General features: G+C 38.3%; 2 protein-coding genes across 3 annotated transcripts; one reads left to right on the forward strand and one right to left on the reverse strand.

Moving 5' to 3' along the window:
• The first annotated feature begins 472 nt into the window (after window positions 1–472).
• mcfd2 (multiple coagulation factor deficiency 2, ER cargo receptor complex subunit) lies at window positions 473–10,918 on the forward strand. 2 transcript variants are annotated; one of them, XM_088351645.1, is made up of 4 exons: window positions 473–564; window positions 4,011–4,172; window positions 6,458–6,617; window positions 9,385–10,918. In XM_088351645.1, the coding sequence occupies exons 2-4, from the start codon at window positions 4,012–4,014 to the stop codon at window positions 9,514–9,516; spliced, it is 453 nt and encodes a 150-aa protein (XP_088207771.1). In that variant the 5' UTR covers window positions 473–564; window position 4,011; the 3' UTR covers window positions 9,517–10,918. The 2 variants fall into 2 exon arrangements, with proteins under 2 accessions (XP_088207771.1, XP_088207772.1); XM_088351646.1 differs by having other exon boundaries at window positions 482–573.
• A 2,946-nt stretch (window positions 10,919–13,864) lies between these two features.
• Window positions 13,865–17,796, reverse strand: prop1 (PROP paired-like homeobox 1). Its single transcript, XM_088351845.1, has 3 exons — window positions 17,704–17,796; window positions 15,623–15,846; window positions 13,865–14,224 (listed from the first exon to the last, which is right to left on the reverse strand). The coding sequence occupies exons 1-3, from the start codon at window positions 17,765–17,767 to the stop codon at window positions 13,865–13,867; spliced, it is 648 nt and encodes a 215-aa protein (XP_088207971.1). The 5' UTR covers window positions 17,768–17,796.

Raw genomic sequence — 17,796 nt, forward strand, 5'->3', positions numbered from 1 at the left:
CCTCATTGATTTATTTATTTTTATTTCGACATTTTGGCAAAAAAAAAACAGGAAGCATTTGCACTATTTGTAATGCATATTCAGAATAAAGGACAACAACAATCAAATTGAGTTAATGTAATTCGGCATGGGAATAGAACAGATTGCAGTTTCGTGGGTGTCTTGTGTTCCCTCTCCATTGTAAACTTTCTTTTAGAGGTAAATAAATGAATTTTCCAAACATTTTACTTCTATTTGTTTCGCAACATAGGTGAAAGTTGAAAGTTTTTTTGCTTTGCTTTTGCTTTCGCATATTTATAAGTACGCCAAAACGATAACGCAAAAAGACTACACACTGTATGTCAGATGTTTATATCTTGTTCAAATTATCTAGCCTTTGTCAACGTTAACCAAAGATTGGAGGTTCCCTCTCTTGTTACACTTCCTTCATCTTTGCCAATATCAACCAATCACAATGCGATGTCGTGTCCAAACGTACCTACGGCGAGTGAGGAGGTCCGTCAAACCTGTGACTGTTTCATTCGTCAGCGAAGCGAGAAACAAGAACACTCAGAGCGAATTCAGGTGAAATAAGTACGAATTTGACGCTTTGTTGAATTGAAAATACATTCAGCTGTAATATTTCCGTGATGCATTAAAAGCAGTGTTTGTTTTCTACATTATAATCGTTTTTCAATCGACGTCATTTTTTTTCAAAATGCTTAAATTCCTTGATTAATTCACGGTACATTGTGTTCTGTTCACTAACGGCGTCATTGAGTTTTATAAAGCTAAAATCCAGCTTCGGTATCTTGCAGCCCAGTTTAAAAAATAATTAAAAAGTTATAAGTTATAGCTGTAACAAACGTTTTAATTGTAGACATTTCTGTAGTTTACTACAACACATGATTGTATGAATGGCAACAGGTGACTGGCATTGAGGCAAGTTCTTGAATCTTGAAGCATTCAATGGAGAAAATAATACAAGGCATGTTTGATGTCATGCTAGTAAAATACAACACATTTCTCAGCTTACGAGTATTTAAAAAAAAATGCATGTTTTAATAATTGATAGTGTATTTTTTTGCTTATTATTCAAATACATATTGTGGGGTTTTTCTTATTTTTTTTTAAAGAAATTAAGTTTTTATTGCCACTAGGAAGCGCTATATGATACATAATGCCCCTTTAGATACACATAATAGCAAGCTACTTGTTGACTGCTTTTCAAATACTGTGGCCTTAAAAATGGTGCGGCTTCTTCTTCTTAATTTCTGTGGCGGCCCTGAAGAAAACAGCGAGCTGCTCTTTTTTAAAATTCATGCGCTTTAAATATGAAATACCTCAGTGACATCTGGAAATTTTTTGACACCCTTTAAGGAGAAATTAGTCGATTTTTTTTTTTTTTTTTTTTTTTTTTTTTTAAATTATTATTATTATTATTATTATTTTTTGCAAACATTGTTCATATAATGAATAACGGGAACAACAGGGCAGGTTTATAAATATTAACTACATACTCAGAATATCAAGTACAGACGCTCCCCTACTTATGACCATTCGACTTATGAAAAATGGTAGGTACGAACATTTTTTTTCAGGATGTCCAAAAATAGATCTGGACATTGCTGTAAGTTAGATTTCGATTTGTGTGCACCTTTTTCCGAGTACAGGACATTACTGTAGTGCTTCTTTCCGCCACTACCAGCGTATGGCGCTGTGAGAGATCACCCAGCATCCACCTGGAAGTAAAAAAATCCTCTTTCTAGTTCCTGTGTAAACATTCTGTATACTGTATCTCCAGCACGCTAAGCACTTTGACATTTTTATTGTTTAATACCTCGTGCATCCATTCAAGATGGTTGGTGTAAAGTGTAAAGAAGAGCCGAGCTGTTTCTTTTGAAACAAAAGTGGAATAAGAAAGCTTAATGCGGTTGAGAAAATTGTTGGATCGCTTTTTTGCCCTCTTTCTACCATGAGAAGGACCTCTTGATGCCCATATTCCAAAAGTAAGTTAAACTTAACTTTATCTTTATAGAGCATATTGTTTTATGAAATGTTTTTTTTTAGTACAAAACAATCCAGATTACTTATACAAGCCTTAAACATACTTGTAGCCTAGATGGTAGGGCGCCCGCTTTGAGACTGGGAGGTCGCTGGTTCGCGCCTCGGCCGAGTCATACCTAAGACTTATAACATTGGTAAAATGGCGGCGCCCTCTGTTGGCTGCGGCTACATCGGCTCGCTACAACGGGTCAGGTGTATCGACATTTCGTTCTGTGTACATTGTTACAAAGAATGACAATACAAAGGAAATTATTATTATAAACCTTAAACATACAAAATATAGCACTGAAGCAACTTACAAACAAATTCAACTTACAAACAATTGTCCGGAACCTAATTTGCTGGTAGGGCAGCGTCTGTAAATGCAATTTGGTCCAATGCCACAGCAACTATCAATGGCAACACAAAAAGATGACCTTCCCGTCTGTGTTGCAATCTGGCACTACTGTATTCTCGATAGTACGGTTGCCCCTAAAGCTATCGTCTAGAAAATAAAAGGCTCACATTTTATGCGAAGTAGCCCTTAATCATGTTTCTTTATACGTGCCCGTCTTTGAATGAATGAATGAAAACTTTATTCGAACGTTAAAATAAAAACAGAACAAAAACAATAACTCAACAACAAAATATTACATAATATGTTCGAAAAGGGCTTATATTCCCTACCCCTTCATCTTCCCTATTAAACACACCAATTATATAATAACAATTGTAATACTATTAATAATAACAGTTATGGTATAACAACAGCATGAATAACACAAAGTTAATCATAGTTCTAGACGCACTAATCCCAATCTCTTGTATCACTCATACCTGATTTTCTTCATCACTGTATTCCGCCAGGAATGTTTTTTTTGTATTTAAATTTGAACAAGTGAATAGTTGGACATTGTTTGATCTCGTCTTGTAAATTGTTCCAAAGTTTGACTCCACACACAGACACACACATACTTTTCCTGGTGGTTCTCACCTTTGGGATTATGAATTCACTACAGCCCCTTAAGTTATAATTTCCCTCTTTCCGAATGAATGATTTATGGATGTTTTCTGGCACTATGTTTGTGTTGACCTTAAATAGCAGTTGTGCAGTGAAAAACTTTACTAAATCATCTAATTTGAACAATTTGGACTGCAGGAAGAAAATATGAGTATGATCTCGATATCCTACCCTGTGTGTAGTTCTAATTGCACGTTTTTGGAGGATAAAAAGGGGCAGGAGTCAACTTTTGTAACTATTGCCTCAGACTTCTGCACAATATGTTAAGTATGGCAGAACTAAAGAACAATATAATAAATACAATGCATTATAGTTTAAAATGAATTTAGCTTTATTAAGTATTGAAATGCTTTTAGATACTTTAGTTTGTATGTGTCTTAATTTATTGTCTATTATGACCCCTAAAAACTTAATTTCTGAAACAGCTTCTATTGCAGCACCATCCATTTTTACTTCTAAATCTTGATTTGCCTTGCGATTACCAAAGAATATTACTTTGGTGTTATTTAAATTTAAAGATAATTCATTTATATCCATCCATACTTTTAGGTGAATTAATTCATGATGAATACAGGTTACCAAATCAATATCGTTATCATTTGAATAGAAAATGTTAGTGTGGTCTGCAAATATTACTATTTTCAATAGTTTTGAAACATTAAAAATATCGTTAATATATCAATTAAATAACTTTGGACCCAGGATAGAACCCTGTGGTACTCCACAACAGATGTCCAAGTATTCAGATAACAACTCTCCCATTTTTACATATTGCTTCCTCCCTGTCAAATAACTTTGAATCCATTGCAAAGCCAAACCCCTGATGCCATATCTTTCCAGTTTTTTAATAGTATATTATCATTAATGGTATCAAATGCTTTTTTTTAAGTCAATAAATACCCCTATGTAGTCTGGAATTTACGGTAACCTGTGTCCGTGTGTGTCCCTGCGCCCTTTGCTGCAGCATGAGACGTCACAGTCTCTTCCTTTTCCTGTGCTCATGTCTCCTGAGCGTCCAGTCCCACGAGAGCGCCGAGCACCAGAGACAGCAACCCACCGCCGTGGAAGGTGCAGCTCACCTAGAAGGCCAAGGTCGCTTTGACAAACACCTGGTCCAGGATAAAGAGTGAGCGCTACGTCGATATCGCCGCTCAACCCAATTCTGACCATTCACTATTCGCTAAATATGCAGACGACACCACGGTTACTGGCTTTATTTCAAATGGAGACGAAACTGAATACCGAGCAGCAATTGATTCACTTTCCACCTGGTGTCATGAGAGTAATCTGTTATTGAATGTAGGTAAAACTAAGGAGATGATAATAGATTTCCGTACTAAGCCTCCCCCGCATGTGCCACTGTCAATTAATGGTAATGAGGTGGAACTGGTCCATTCATTCAAGTTTCTGGGTACTTACTTGTCAGCTGACCTCACATGGACTGTCAATGCTACTGATATTCTAAAGTCAGCCAGACAAAGGCTCTACTTCCTTCGTCAACTCAAATCATTCGGAGTCCGTCAATCCATTCTAGTCAATTTTTATCGTGCTATCATTGGATCCGTTTTAACTTGGTCAATCACAGTTTGGTTTGGTCGCGTCAATCAGAAAGAATTGACAAAGATGGAATCACTAGTGAGGACGCTGCCGGAAATAATAGGTACTGGCCTCCCGTCCCTGCAAGGTATCTACATCGATCGAACTAGAAAACGGACACTAAAAATTATAGACGATTCCAGTCACCCTGCTCGCAGGTACCATATTTTCCGCACTATAAGGCGCACCATAAGCCTTTATTTTTTTCAAAAGCTGACCATGCGCCTCATAATACAGTGCGCCTTATTTATGGATCAATATTAAGTCGCAAAGTCTTCCAACTAACTTGCACCCGCCGACTAGATTTTCCCCCGAACGCCAGGTAGTCCGCGGTGTATGCTGGGATTTATTTACCGGCGTTTCATTGGCTAACCAATGTGTCAATCATCATTTGAATCGATCACTATTGGGCAAAGTTATTCGGAGGTCAAGGGGCGGATCCTTTTTATCATATACAGGCTGGCATAGGCTTAAGCGGCAAAACAAAGCCTGCAATTGGCCGAAAAAGATGAATGTGAATAGCACGTGGTTGAGGGCATAGAGAAAGCATTTTTTACTATTCTGTGTTTGTAAATATTTTATTCTCCTGGATTTACTACACTCACAGATATAAGAGGACCATGGCTGCACATTATTATTGAACACAACGACTTCGGTGAGCTACTCTGGCTATATATTTTCCCTGTATCTTGTTTCAGACTGAACTCGATGTTCCTGTGATAAGCGGTGCAGATAATGGATGGAATGGAGTGTCTATTTTTAAATTAAACTCAATTCCAAGTGTTTATTGTCATATGCACAGTAAAGTTGCGAGTGAAAAAGAAAATAGAAACTAAGGAATGGTTGGCATTTCTTGAATCCCAAGACTTTAACCTTCCGAATGATGGAACGATGCATTTGAGTTACATCGTACGGACACCGCATCCGCACGTGTTCTCGACACATATTTGCGTCTTTGCAAGCTTTGGGAATGTTAAGGGGGTAATCAGTTGGACTGAACTATCTGACTGTTTTGTCGACGTTCCCATTGTAGCGCCTTATAATCCGGTGCGCCTTATGTATGGAAAATATAGGACCAAAAACTATTTTTTCGGGGTGCGCCCTATAACCCGGTGCGCCTTATGGTGCGGAAAATACGGTACTTTGATGACCTACCGTCAGGTCGCCGTCTTTGCTCCATTGCGAGCAAGACTACACGTCTTAAAGAGAGTTTTTACCCTTCCGCTATCCGTATTTTCAACGGGAATTGATTTAGGGTATTATGTATAGTATTATTATGCCAACGGCGTTCCTCTGACCTATTTTACTCTAGTCTTGTTATTTACATATTCTTTCTTTTTAAACTATTCTATATAATTACCTTGTATTATACACTACAATACCTTTTTTTACTCTATTCTTTTTATTCTTTTAATTCTATTATTTTTTCACTATTGAGTGTTGGCGTGTCAAATGATTTCTTGGATATATCATGTTTATGGTTTATACTGGCTGAATAAATAAATAAAATGGGTTTCCTCCGGGCGCTCCGGTTTCCTCCCACATTCCAAAAACATGCATTTCAGGTGAATTGGCCGGTCCAAATTGTCCCTAGGTGTGAATGAGCGAGTGAGTTGTCTGTCCCCGTGTGCCCTGCGTTTGGCTGGCAACCAGTTCAGGGTGTCCCCTGCCCACTGATTGCTGGGATGGGCTCCAGCATCCCCGCGACCCTACTGAGGATAAGCGGTGTAGCAAATGAGATGAGATGAGACAATACAATACAACTTTGAACAGTCACAGTAGGAGTTTGCCGCCATTTATCTTTTGTCCCTGCAGTCACATTATGGAGCATCTGGAGGGGGTGATTGACAAACCGGAGAAAGAGATGTCTCCCCAGGAGCTCCAGCTGCACTATTTTAAAATGCACGATTACGACGGCAACAACCTGCTGGATGGGCTGGAGTTGGCGACGGCAATTACCCACGTGCACAGAGAAGTAGGCGCTTTTATTTTGTTGTTCGGATTGTAATAAGCAGCGTTTCTGATTTCCCTACCGTTTTCACGGTTACACCTTGTCAAGTATTTTCATACCCAAGGAGCTACACCATCAGGGTTGGGTAGGGTTACTTTAACTGGATTACTTTCAATGACTTTTGGATGACTCCAATACCAAATATGCTAATAAAAGACAAAAGAAACGAAATATGACACAAAACACGCGGTAAGCTTTCTCTCCTGGCTTTGATCTCTTTGATCTCCGGCAAAACTAACAAAATGCGACAGAAACAAAATGAAAATAAATCCAAACAGCTTGCCAACATCATTTTTGCCGTTCCATTTGTTTCATTACTCCCAAGCCTGCACACAATTTATTAATTTTATTCATATTTAGTTTTTTTGTCTTTTATTAGCATATTTGGTATTGGAGTAATCCAAAAGTAATTGAAAGTAATCAAGTTAAAGTACCCCTACCCAACCCTGTACACCACTACCATCATTTGGGGTCGGAAAACATGAAGTTCTCGTACTGTGTCGTCATTCTAACTCGATTGACAGAAGATTGATAGGAATTGGAAAACAATAGTTTGGGTCGAACCATGGGGAGACTTTATATTAGGGGTCTCCAACTATTTTTTTGTCACTGATTAGGGCTAGCAGTTTGACGGGCGTTTCTAATATCAGTGTCTGAAACTCATGACAAAAAGTTATCGGACCCATTTTTCACAACTTGAAACACAATAAGACGACTCATCGCAAAAAAAAAACCATTGTTGCAAAGTATTAAGGATTTATAATCAGAATATATAACAGAACAACTCTTTAAAATTAACTTTTTTATAGATCTACTTATAACATTCATTGCATGTATATGACATCACTGTTTTCCATCTGCCATCAGTATGTACATATACAGTATTTACTCATCTTCATTCTTCTATGCTTTTAATGTACGTTTACATTTTGTAGCGTCATCAATTTTGTTAGCTTCTTTTGAATCTTTCTTCTGGGGCTGAGGTTTTGGCTTGATTCCTAACCACCTCTCCATTTATCTTGTGTTCTTTGTGCGTCTAGTTTGGAAAATGAGATGTAAATTCACAATCTTATAAGGCTCGGGAAAGTCCGGAAGCACTAAGTTATTCGATGCAGGCTTCTGATTGGCTGCCGAGTATGCAAATTGACAAACGAACCGAAATTTCCAAACCGAACGAAAATTTTGAAATCGGAATAAAGAAAACGTTTGATTTTCCAATTTTTTTGGGGTTGATTTTTTGTTTTTGTTTTGTTTTTTGAAAACGTTGTCGGCCACCCGGGCGTTTTGTAAGTTGTACGCCCGACGTAAAAGATGCACGCCCCAGGCATCCGGGCAGACATTATTTCAGACACTGCTAACATAACATGTTTTCATGTTCTTACCAGGTTGTGGTTATTAGAGGTTAATCAACCACTTAGTCAACCGCTAAACATGCCAGTTGGAAATTACATTTCCTAGAAAATCACAATGGCCTAGGATATATTTTCAGTACCAGTCCACGCGCTGCTCTTCGGGGGTACCGGGTTGGGGACCTCTGCCTTAGATTTTTAGGAGAGTGAAATTTAATAGTCTGTTGAGTATAATATTTGGAGGTTTGAAATATTTTTGCATTATCATTGAAGGTTTTACGCATTAATGTTACTTATTAAATATATTTTATATCTCAGTGGGACAAAAACACTATCTACATTCGACAAACACTGCCAGAGATGAGCAAAATGAATAGCGGTATAAATGGGTAAATAAGAATAAATAAATCAAAATATTATAAATGGAAAAAAACAAAAATTATACATATGATATTATATGATTGGTTCTGAAAATATATCACGGGCTATTTAAATTTAATTTCCAACTGGGATAGTATTTATATTATATTGTATTATCTGCATCGCTTATCCTCAGTAGGGTCGCGGGGGGTCCTCATGTTAAGGTTTTCGAGTTTTTCCTTGCCCTCATGTAGGTTTTAGATCAGGGGATGGTGTCATAATTGTCTGTAGTTTGCAATAATCTGTTGTCCAAGCAGTCCTTTGAGACTCCTTGTGATTAAAGGGTATACAAAAAAACTTGACTGAGGTTTTTGAGTTTTTCCTTGCCCTCAGGTAGGTTTTAGATCAGGGGATGGTGTCATAATTGTCTGTAGTTTGCAATAATCTTTTGTCCAAGCAGTCCTTTGAGACTCCTTGTGATTAAAGGGTATACAAAAAACTTGACTTGACTGAGGTTTTTGAGTTTTTCCTTGCCCTCATGTAGGTTTTAGATCAGGGGATGGTGTCATAATTGTCTGTAGTTTGCAATAATCTGTTGTCCATGCAGTCCGTTGAGACTCCTTGTAATTAAAGGATATACTAAAAAGTTTGACTTGAGATTTTTGAGTTTTTCCTTGCCCTCATGTAGGTTTTAGATCAGGGGATGTTGTAATGATAGTCTGTAGTTTGCAATAGTCTGTGGTCCGTGGAGCCCTATAAGACTCCTTGTGATTAAGGGCAATACAAATACACATGACTTGACTTAGGTGGCAACATGGCGTGACCACAATGTTGGAACTATCAAAACGGTGATATGGTTTCAGTCGGACGCATGTCTTGGGAAATATATATATATATACTTTTCATTTCACTTTTTTCCAATTGGTTTTTTTGTCGACTTAGTCTTAAATTTGATTCAACCCACCTTAAGCTGTAGAAACCCTCTAGCTGCTGCTTTTCTATTACGTTTTATTTCATTACAGGAAAGAGGAGAGCACACCCAGATGTTAGGAGAGGAAGATCTCATCAATCTCATCGACGGCGTGCTGAGGGACGACGACAAGAACAACGATGGCTTCATCGATTACGCCGAGTTTGCCAAATCGCTGGAATAAAACCTCACCCGGCACGCGCCGGAGAAACGGAGAGCACGCTTTACTCTTGCCTTCTAGATTTCTTTTCCCATGTGGAGCAGTAAAAACGGTAGTTCAATAGAGGAAAACCAGCAACTGGTTTTCTTGCAGGCGGACTCATGGAAGCACTTTCTTGTAGTTTCCTGTCATTATTGCCTTTGCGGTTCTTTTTTCGTTCTAGTGTCTTATCAACAGGGTTGGGTTACTTTAACTGGATTACTTTCAATTACTTTTGGATTACTCCAATTCCAAATATGCTAATAAAAGACAAAAGTCGGTCCAAATTGTCCCTAGGTGTGACTGATGAGCGAGTGAGTTGTCTGTCCCCGTGTGCCCTGCGATCGGCTGGCAACCAGTTCAGGGTGTCCCCTGCCCACTGCCCGATGATTGCTGGGATGGGCTCCAGCACCCCCGCGACCCAACTGAGGATAAGCGGTGTAGCTAATGAGATGAGAAACTAAATATGAATAAAATGATGACTCACAACACGTGGTAAGCTTTCTCTCCTGGCTTTGATCTCTTTGATCTCCGGCAAAACTAACATAAAATGCGACAGAAACAAAATGAAAATAAATCCAACATCATTTTTGCCGTTCCATATATTCCGTTACTCCCCAAGCCTGCACAAAATGTAGTCATTTTATTCATATTTAGTTTCTTTTGTCTTTTATTAGCATATTTGGTATTGGAGTAATCTGAAAGTAATCCAGTTAAAGTAACCCCTACCCTACCCTGGTAACGGAATACATGGAACGGCCAAAATGATGTTGGCAAGCTGTTTGGATTTATTTTCATTTTGTTTCTGTCGCATTTTATGTCAGTTTTGCCGGAGATCAAAGCCAGGAGAGAAAGCTTACCACGTGTTGTGAGTCATCATTGTATTCATATTTAGTTTCTTTTGTCTTTTATTAGCATATTTGTTATTGGAGTTATCCAAAAGTCATTGAAAGTAATCCAGTTAAAGTAACCCTACCCAACCCTGCTTATCAAGGTTGCATATTTTGTTTTGCACACTGTAAAAATGTCTGCCGCCGGGGAGATTCATCGGTTCTCGTGCCGTACACGACAAGTTCATCACGAGAGTCGTGTGACTGGAAAACTAGTGAATGTAACGCAGAGTCTTCGTCTGCATGGCTGGATGCTATCATCTTGCTGCTTTTTGTCAAGTTATCAAGCCAAATTCACACACGTGCACCTATATACTGGTAAATGCAAGTTTACATTACTGCTGCCTCAAGATAGAAACATCTATGAAATTGTCTTTTTTGATAATGTACAGTTTGTTATTCTGTGAATGTATATTTTCCCATCTTGTATGGCTTCTTCAGTCGGGTTGTCGTACGTGAATATTTCAAATAAATGCAGAGTACGTTTTTCATGAAAATGTGCTTTAATGGCGTACTTTCTTGGGAGCCATTATTATGGGAAAAGGGAAATAAAACAGAAAAAAACACAATAAAATAAGATGTGTTCCCTGTCAAACACTATACACACCGCGACGATTGACTGGACAATAAGAGATCGGGCAGGGCATTATAGCCGTCTACCGTTAATTTTTTGTCTTAGCATTAATTTTCTAAGACAAAGGCATCCATTATCTGCACCGCTTATTCTCAGTAGGGTTGCGGGGGTGCCGGAGCACATCCCAGTTGTCCTTGGACAGTGGGCAGGGGACACCCTGAACTGGTTGCCAGCCAATCGCAGGGCACACAGGGACAGACAAATCGCTCGCTCATTCACACCTAGGGACAATTTGGACCGGCCAATCCACCTGAAATGCAAGTCTTTGGAATGTGGGAGGACCCCGGAGTGCCCGGAGGAAACCCACACAAGCACGGGGAGAACATACAAACTCTGCACAGGAAGTCCGGTAGCTGGATTTGAACCCACACAGGAGGTTCCCAAGACCTTAGAACTGTGCCGCACACGTGCTAACCACTGCGCCGCTGTGCTACCCTTGGTTTTTTTCATTGATTAGAACTGAAAAGACTGGTTGAGCAAAGTACATCATGTTATGAGGGCGCCTATTGGATTACAATTGTATAATGTGATGTAATATGTATGTAGGTGATAAAGATTAACATTTTTAAATGATTTACTATATCTTCAGGCAGTGCTTTAATGACGTACCTTCTTGGGAGCCATCATGGGAAAAGGGAAATAAAATGGAAAAAATCACAATAAAATGAAATGTGTTCCCTCTTAAACACTATACAGACAGCGACGATTGACTGGACAGAAGAGAAGAAGAGATTGAGCAGGGCATTATAGCCGTCTACTGTTAAAGAGTGTAATGACCCTCCATTTTTTGTCTTATTCTTAGCATTAAATTTCCAAGACAAAGGCATGCAATTCACTGAAAACAGGGCCCACTTTTAGGTCCTGACCCACTAGTTGTAAAAAATGAGCTAAATAATACACACTGTCCCTTTAATAGAGCATACATATTTTTGTTTGAAAATAGGAAAATTAATTTAAATGTCCATCCATCCATTATCTACACCGCTTATCTTCTGTAGGGTCGTGGGGGTGCTGGAGCCCATCCCAGTCATCTTCAGTCAGCGGGCAGGGGACACCGGTTGCCAGCCAGTCGCAGGGCACACAGGGACAGACAATTTGCTCACTTATTCACACCTAGGGACAATTTGGACTGGCCAATCCACCTGAAATGCATGTCTTTGGAATGTGGGAGGAAACGATCTCAGAACTGTGCCGCACACGCACTAACCACTGCGCCGCCGTGCTGCCAAAATGTGAACTAACAAAACAAACATTTTATTGGTCTCTTTCATTGATTAGAAATAGGAACTGCATAGTTCAGAGGTAGTGGGAACCTCCTGCGTGGGTTCAAATCCAGCTCCCGGCCTTACTGTGCGGAGTTTGTATGTTCTCCCCGTGCTTGCGTGGGTTTCCTCCGGGCACTCCGGTTTCCTCCCACATTCCAAAGACATGCATTTCAAGTGGATTGGCCGGTCCAAAATGTCCCTAGGTGTGAATGAGCGAGCGAGTTGTCTGTCCCCGTGTGCCCTGCGATTGGCTGGCAACCAAAACAGGGTGTCCCCTGCCCACTGCCCGATGATTGCTGGGATGGGCTCCAGCAACCCCGCGACCCTACTGAGGAAAAGCGGTGCAGCGAATGAGATGAGATGAGATGAAAAGATTGGTTGAGTAAAGTACATCTTGTTACAAGGGCGCCTAATGGATTGCAGTTGTATAATGGGATGTAATATGTCTATGAATGGTGTACTTTTAAATACATAGATAGATAATTCATTAATCCGCGTAGTGTTAAAAAATAAAATAATAAAATAAAGATATAGAATACAAAAATACCCAATATAACGTTTCGCTATATAGTATTTAAAGAGTGCTATGGAAAATACACACTGTAATAAACATAGGGTAATATGCAAATGTGGGGTTGGGGTTGAATGTGGGCCTTTACTCCACCGGGTGGCGTTAAAGAGCCTCATGGCATGAGGAAGAAATTATATCATTTTCCAAAGTAGACGCACAGAGAACACAAGAAAAATTGTGGATAGGAATCAAGCCAAAACCTCAGCCCCAGAAGAAATATTCAAAAGAAGCTAACAAAATTGGTGACGCTACAAAATGTAAACGTGCATTGAAAAACATCGTGGAAAGAGGAGTTCACGTGGTTTGTAGCAGAAAGTCAGGAACATTTGCAGAAAATGTCTGCAATATTAAGTTTAATATGTGATGTTTTTCTTTGCACATTTCTGATAAAGAGGTAGGTTACTTCGTATATACTTGCATATTAGCAGGGTTGGGTAGGGTTACTTTAACTGGATTACTTTCAATGACTTTTGGATTACTCCAATACCAAATATGCTAATAAAAGACAAAAGAAACTAAATATGAATAAAATGACTCAATTTTGTGCAGGTTTGGGGAGTAACGGAATACACAGAACGTCAAAAATGATGTTGGCAAGCTGTTTGGATTTATTTTCATTTTGTTTCTGTGGCATTTTATGTTCGTTTTGCCGGAGATCAAAGCCAGGAGAGAAAGCTTACCACGTGTTGTGAGTCATCATTTTATTCATATTTAGTTTCGTTTGTCTTTTATTAGCATATTTGGTATTGGAGTAATCCAAAAGTAATTGAAAGTAATCAAGTTAAAGTAACCCTACCCAACCCTGTTAATAGAGCATACATTTTCTTGTTTGAAAGTAGGAAAATGAATTTAAACGGCTTAAAACTCAAAATATCCACCTAAAATTAGCTACTGTTTCGGCCAATAAGGTACCATTATTCGACATCTAATTTCAGTAATACTTGCAAAATCCTCACTGAGAACTTGACAATTCTCAGGTCCAATGGGAGGACGTCTCGAGGGGCAAAGAAAACACGGTAGGGGTCAGGTTGCTTCTCATGCTGCTGTACCATTCCTCATGCTGCTGCGGAGATGTGGCCTGCGGTCCTATGGGGGGACAAGGACCCGAGCTGACCGGACCTTGCGGGTGGAGGGGGTACATCCTGGAAGGGAGTACTGCTGCCACGTGGGGAATGTGGGCCAGGGGTTGCCCGTAGTACTGCCTCCCCACTGGAGGTGCCAGGTGCATGCCCCCCAAAAGTCCTCGGGGGCCCGACATCGCACCCAGTGGGTGCACCCTCTGGGAAACCCGCTCATGCTTTCGCTGTTTGGCTCTTCTGTTCTGGAACCATACCTGAAGACAGGCGCGTTAAAGATGTTAGACCAGGGATATCAAAGCTCCGATGATTTAAAAGAGGACTGTCTATAACAGGGGTGTCAAACTCGTTTTAGCTGGGGGCCACAAATGCTATAAATCTCACGGGGGCCGGACTAGTGAGTATAAGAGAAAGAGAGAGGGAGAAGGAAAGAGAGAGCGATAAACAGATAGGGAGAACAAAACGTTTTGTACTGACATTGAATCATGGCCTTCTTGTGATTAAGGACGTCACAAAGAAACAGGACTTCACTTGACTTGACTTTCCTCATGCTAAAGTTTTTGAGTTTTTCCTTGCCCTCATGTAGGTTTTAGATCAGGGGATGCTGTTATTGTAGTCTGTAGTTTGCAATAATTTGTGGTCTGTGCAGCCCTTTGAGACTCCTTGTGATTAAGGGCGTCACAAATAAACATGACTTGACTTTCATCATGCAGAGGTTTTTGAGTTTTTCCTTGCCCTCATGTGGGTTTTAGATCAGGGGATGCTGTTATTGTAGTCTGTAGTTTGCAATAATCTGTGGTATGTGCAGCCCTTTGAGACTCTTTGTGATTAAGGGCGTCACAAATAAACATGACTTCAATTGACTTCATCTTCCTCATGTTGAGGTTTTTAAGTTTTTCCTTGCCCTCATGTCAGTTTTAGATCAGGGGATGGTGTCATAATAGCCTGTGGTTTGCAATAATCAGTGGTCTGTGCAGCCCTTTGAGACTCTTTGTGATTAAGGGTGTCACAAATAAACATGATTTCACTTGACTTAATCTTCCTTATGTTGAAGTTTTTGAGTTTTTCCTTGCCCTCATGTAGGTTTTAGATCAGGGGATGGTGTCGTTATAGTTGGCGGTCTGCAATAATTTGTGGTCTGTGCAGCCCTTTGAGACTCTTTGTGATTAAGGGCGTCACAAATAAACATGACTTCACTTGACTTTATTTCCCTCATTTTGAGGTTTTTGAGTTTTTCCTTGCCCTCATGTCAGTTTTAGATCAGGGGATGGTGTCATAATAGCCTGTGGTTTGCAATAATCAGTAGTATGTGCAGCCCTTTGAGACTCTTTGTGAGGGCATCACAACTAAGCATGACTTGACCTGACAGAAGCAAAATTGTCGGACCGAGAAGATAAAAATAAAGATATACAGCAAGGTTGATTATTCTGTACAGACTCATTTTCGTTTTTAGCCAACCGTGTTCCTGTTTTTAGTGTCCACATCCTTTAGGGCAAATCAGATTTTGTAACCTAGGAGATGTTCTTAAAAGAAAGGGCTACAGAAACAAGTTGGACTTTCTTATCTCAAGGCTTCTCTCCCTGTCCTCCTTGCAAGTTCAAAATTCATTAATGTCTTCTCGCCTGATTTTGAGTGTCTACTATAATAGCTCGTACCTGTATCCGTGCCTCATTGAGCTTTGTGACCCGGGCCAGCTCCTCTCTGTAGTAGACATCAGGATACTGGTTCTGCCCGAACGCCATCTCCAGCTGCTCCAGCTGCTTGTGGCTGAAGGTGGTGCGGAGTCTTCTCCTCACCGGAGACCGAAAAGCTCGTCTTCGTCGGCCAAAATCCGCCAAAACCTGGTCGGATGATGCCTTGCTCGACGGATCTCCGATATCTGCTTTCAGCATCGACAAAGCGGGCAAGGTTTTGGTTCTTTGCATGTTGAAGACAAGTCTTCTCCTATTTCCTGGGTTCCCTCGCATTTCCTAGATTGACTTTTCTCGATCGCTCCCTGTCGACTTTTTGGGATAAAAGAGGGATTACCCAGAAGTCCTTGTTCCCACCACACAAGCGCGACGGAGCTTTTGCAGCCAAACACAATCTCGTGAGAAAAAGATACCAGAAACGGAGGGATTTCATGAAGATTATTTGCCAAAGAGACTCATTTGCTTGAGTGGTGGAATGGGTTAGGTCTACTTTAAGGTAGGTGGTCTGCAAGGTTGGGTAGGATTACTTTGACTGGATTACTTTGCATTACTTTTGGATTACTCCAATACCAAATATGCTAATAAAAGACAAAAGAAACTAAATATGAATAAAATGATGACTCACAACACGTGGTAAGTTTTCTCTCCTGGCTTTTGATCTCTTTGAGCTTGCCAACATAATTTTTGCCATTCCGTGTATTCCGTTACTCCCCAAGCCTGCACAAAATATATATATACATATATATATATATACATATATATATATATATATATATATATATATATATATATATATATATATATATATATATATATATATATATATATATATATATATATATATATATATATATATATATATATATATACCGGTACATACACACATATGAGCATGAGGAAAGTCAAGTCAAATGAGGTCATATATATATATATATATATATATATATATATATATATATATACCGGTACATACACACACATATATATATATATATATATATATATATATATATATATATATATATATATATATATATATATATATATATATATATATATATATATATATACCGGTACATACACACACATATATATATATATATATATATATATATATATATATTTTTATATATATATATATATATATATATATATATATATATATATATATATATATATATATATATATATATATATATATACATATATACATATGTATATACATATATATACATATATACATATATATATATATATTTATATATATATACCGGTACATACACACATATATATATATATATATATATATATATATATATATATATATATATATATATATATATATATATATATATACATACATACATAAATATATACACACGCATATATATATATATATATATATATACATATATATACATATATGTATGTATATATATATATATATATATATATATATATATATATATATATATATATATATATATATATATATATATGTGTGTGTATATATATATATATATATATCAAAATATTGTAACGCAGAATACATATTACCTCTTATTAAAAAAATATAATTGTTTTTTTTTTTGTAGTGTTATACTGTCCAATACAACAGAACTTTTTTAACGTGGAAAAATACAAAAACGACGTCCAATCAAATATATTCCTTTTCCTTTTTCAATTCAAAGTGGATTGAATATCATTTTCATGCTAAACAATCCTCAAGAGCTTGCCTGGAAACTCACATACATGGATTATCAAGTTTATTGATGCATATACTCGACAACACATCCTGAAAAATGATAATAGTGTAGTAAGGCAAAGAAAAAACAGGTGAGGAAAAAGACTATAGCAGAAGGGAGAGCAATTTTTACAAGATTGGCACAAAAAATACTTTTAAAGAATCCCTCCATGACTTCCATACCAATAATATGCTTTATAATTATCTCCATTGGGAATTTTTTTCTAAGAAGTGAATCATTTGACAGAAGTAGATTTCCTATGTTTATAATTTTATGATTTCTAATCAATTGTGAACTTACCTTCCGTAGAACTGACAGTGGCCACATTTTCAAACGTCTCGGTGTCCTCCTTCCTTTTCTCCATCACTTCTGTTCCTTCGACCTGGGCCACGA

The sequence above is a fragment of the Urocampus carinirostris genome, chromosome 13 (genome assembly GCF_059441175.1).
Source record: "Urocampus carinirostris isolate Australia breed hairy pipefish chromosome 13, RoL_Ucar_1.0, whole genome shotgun sequence".
NCBI classification, from domain to species: domain Eukaryota; kingdom Metazoa; phylum Chordata; class Actinopteri; order Syngnathiformes; family Syngnathidae; genus Urocampus; species Urocampus carinirostris.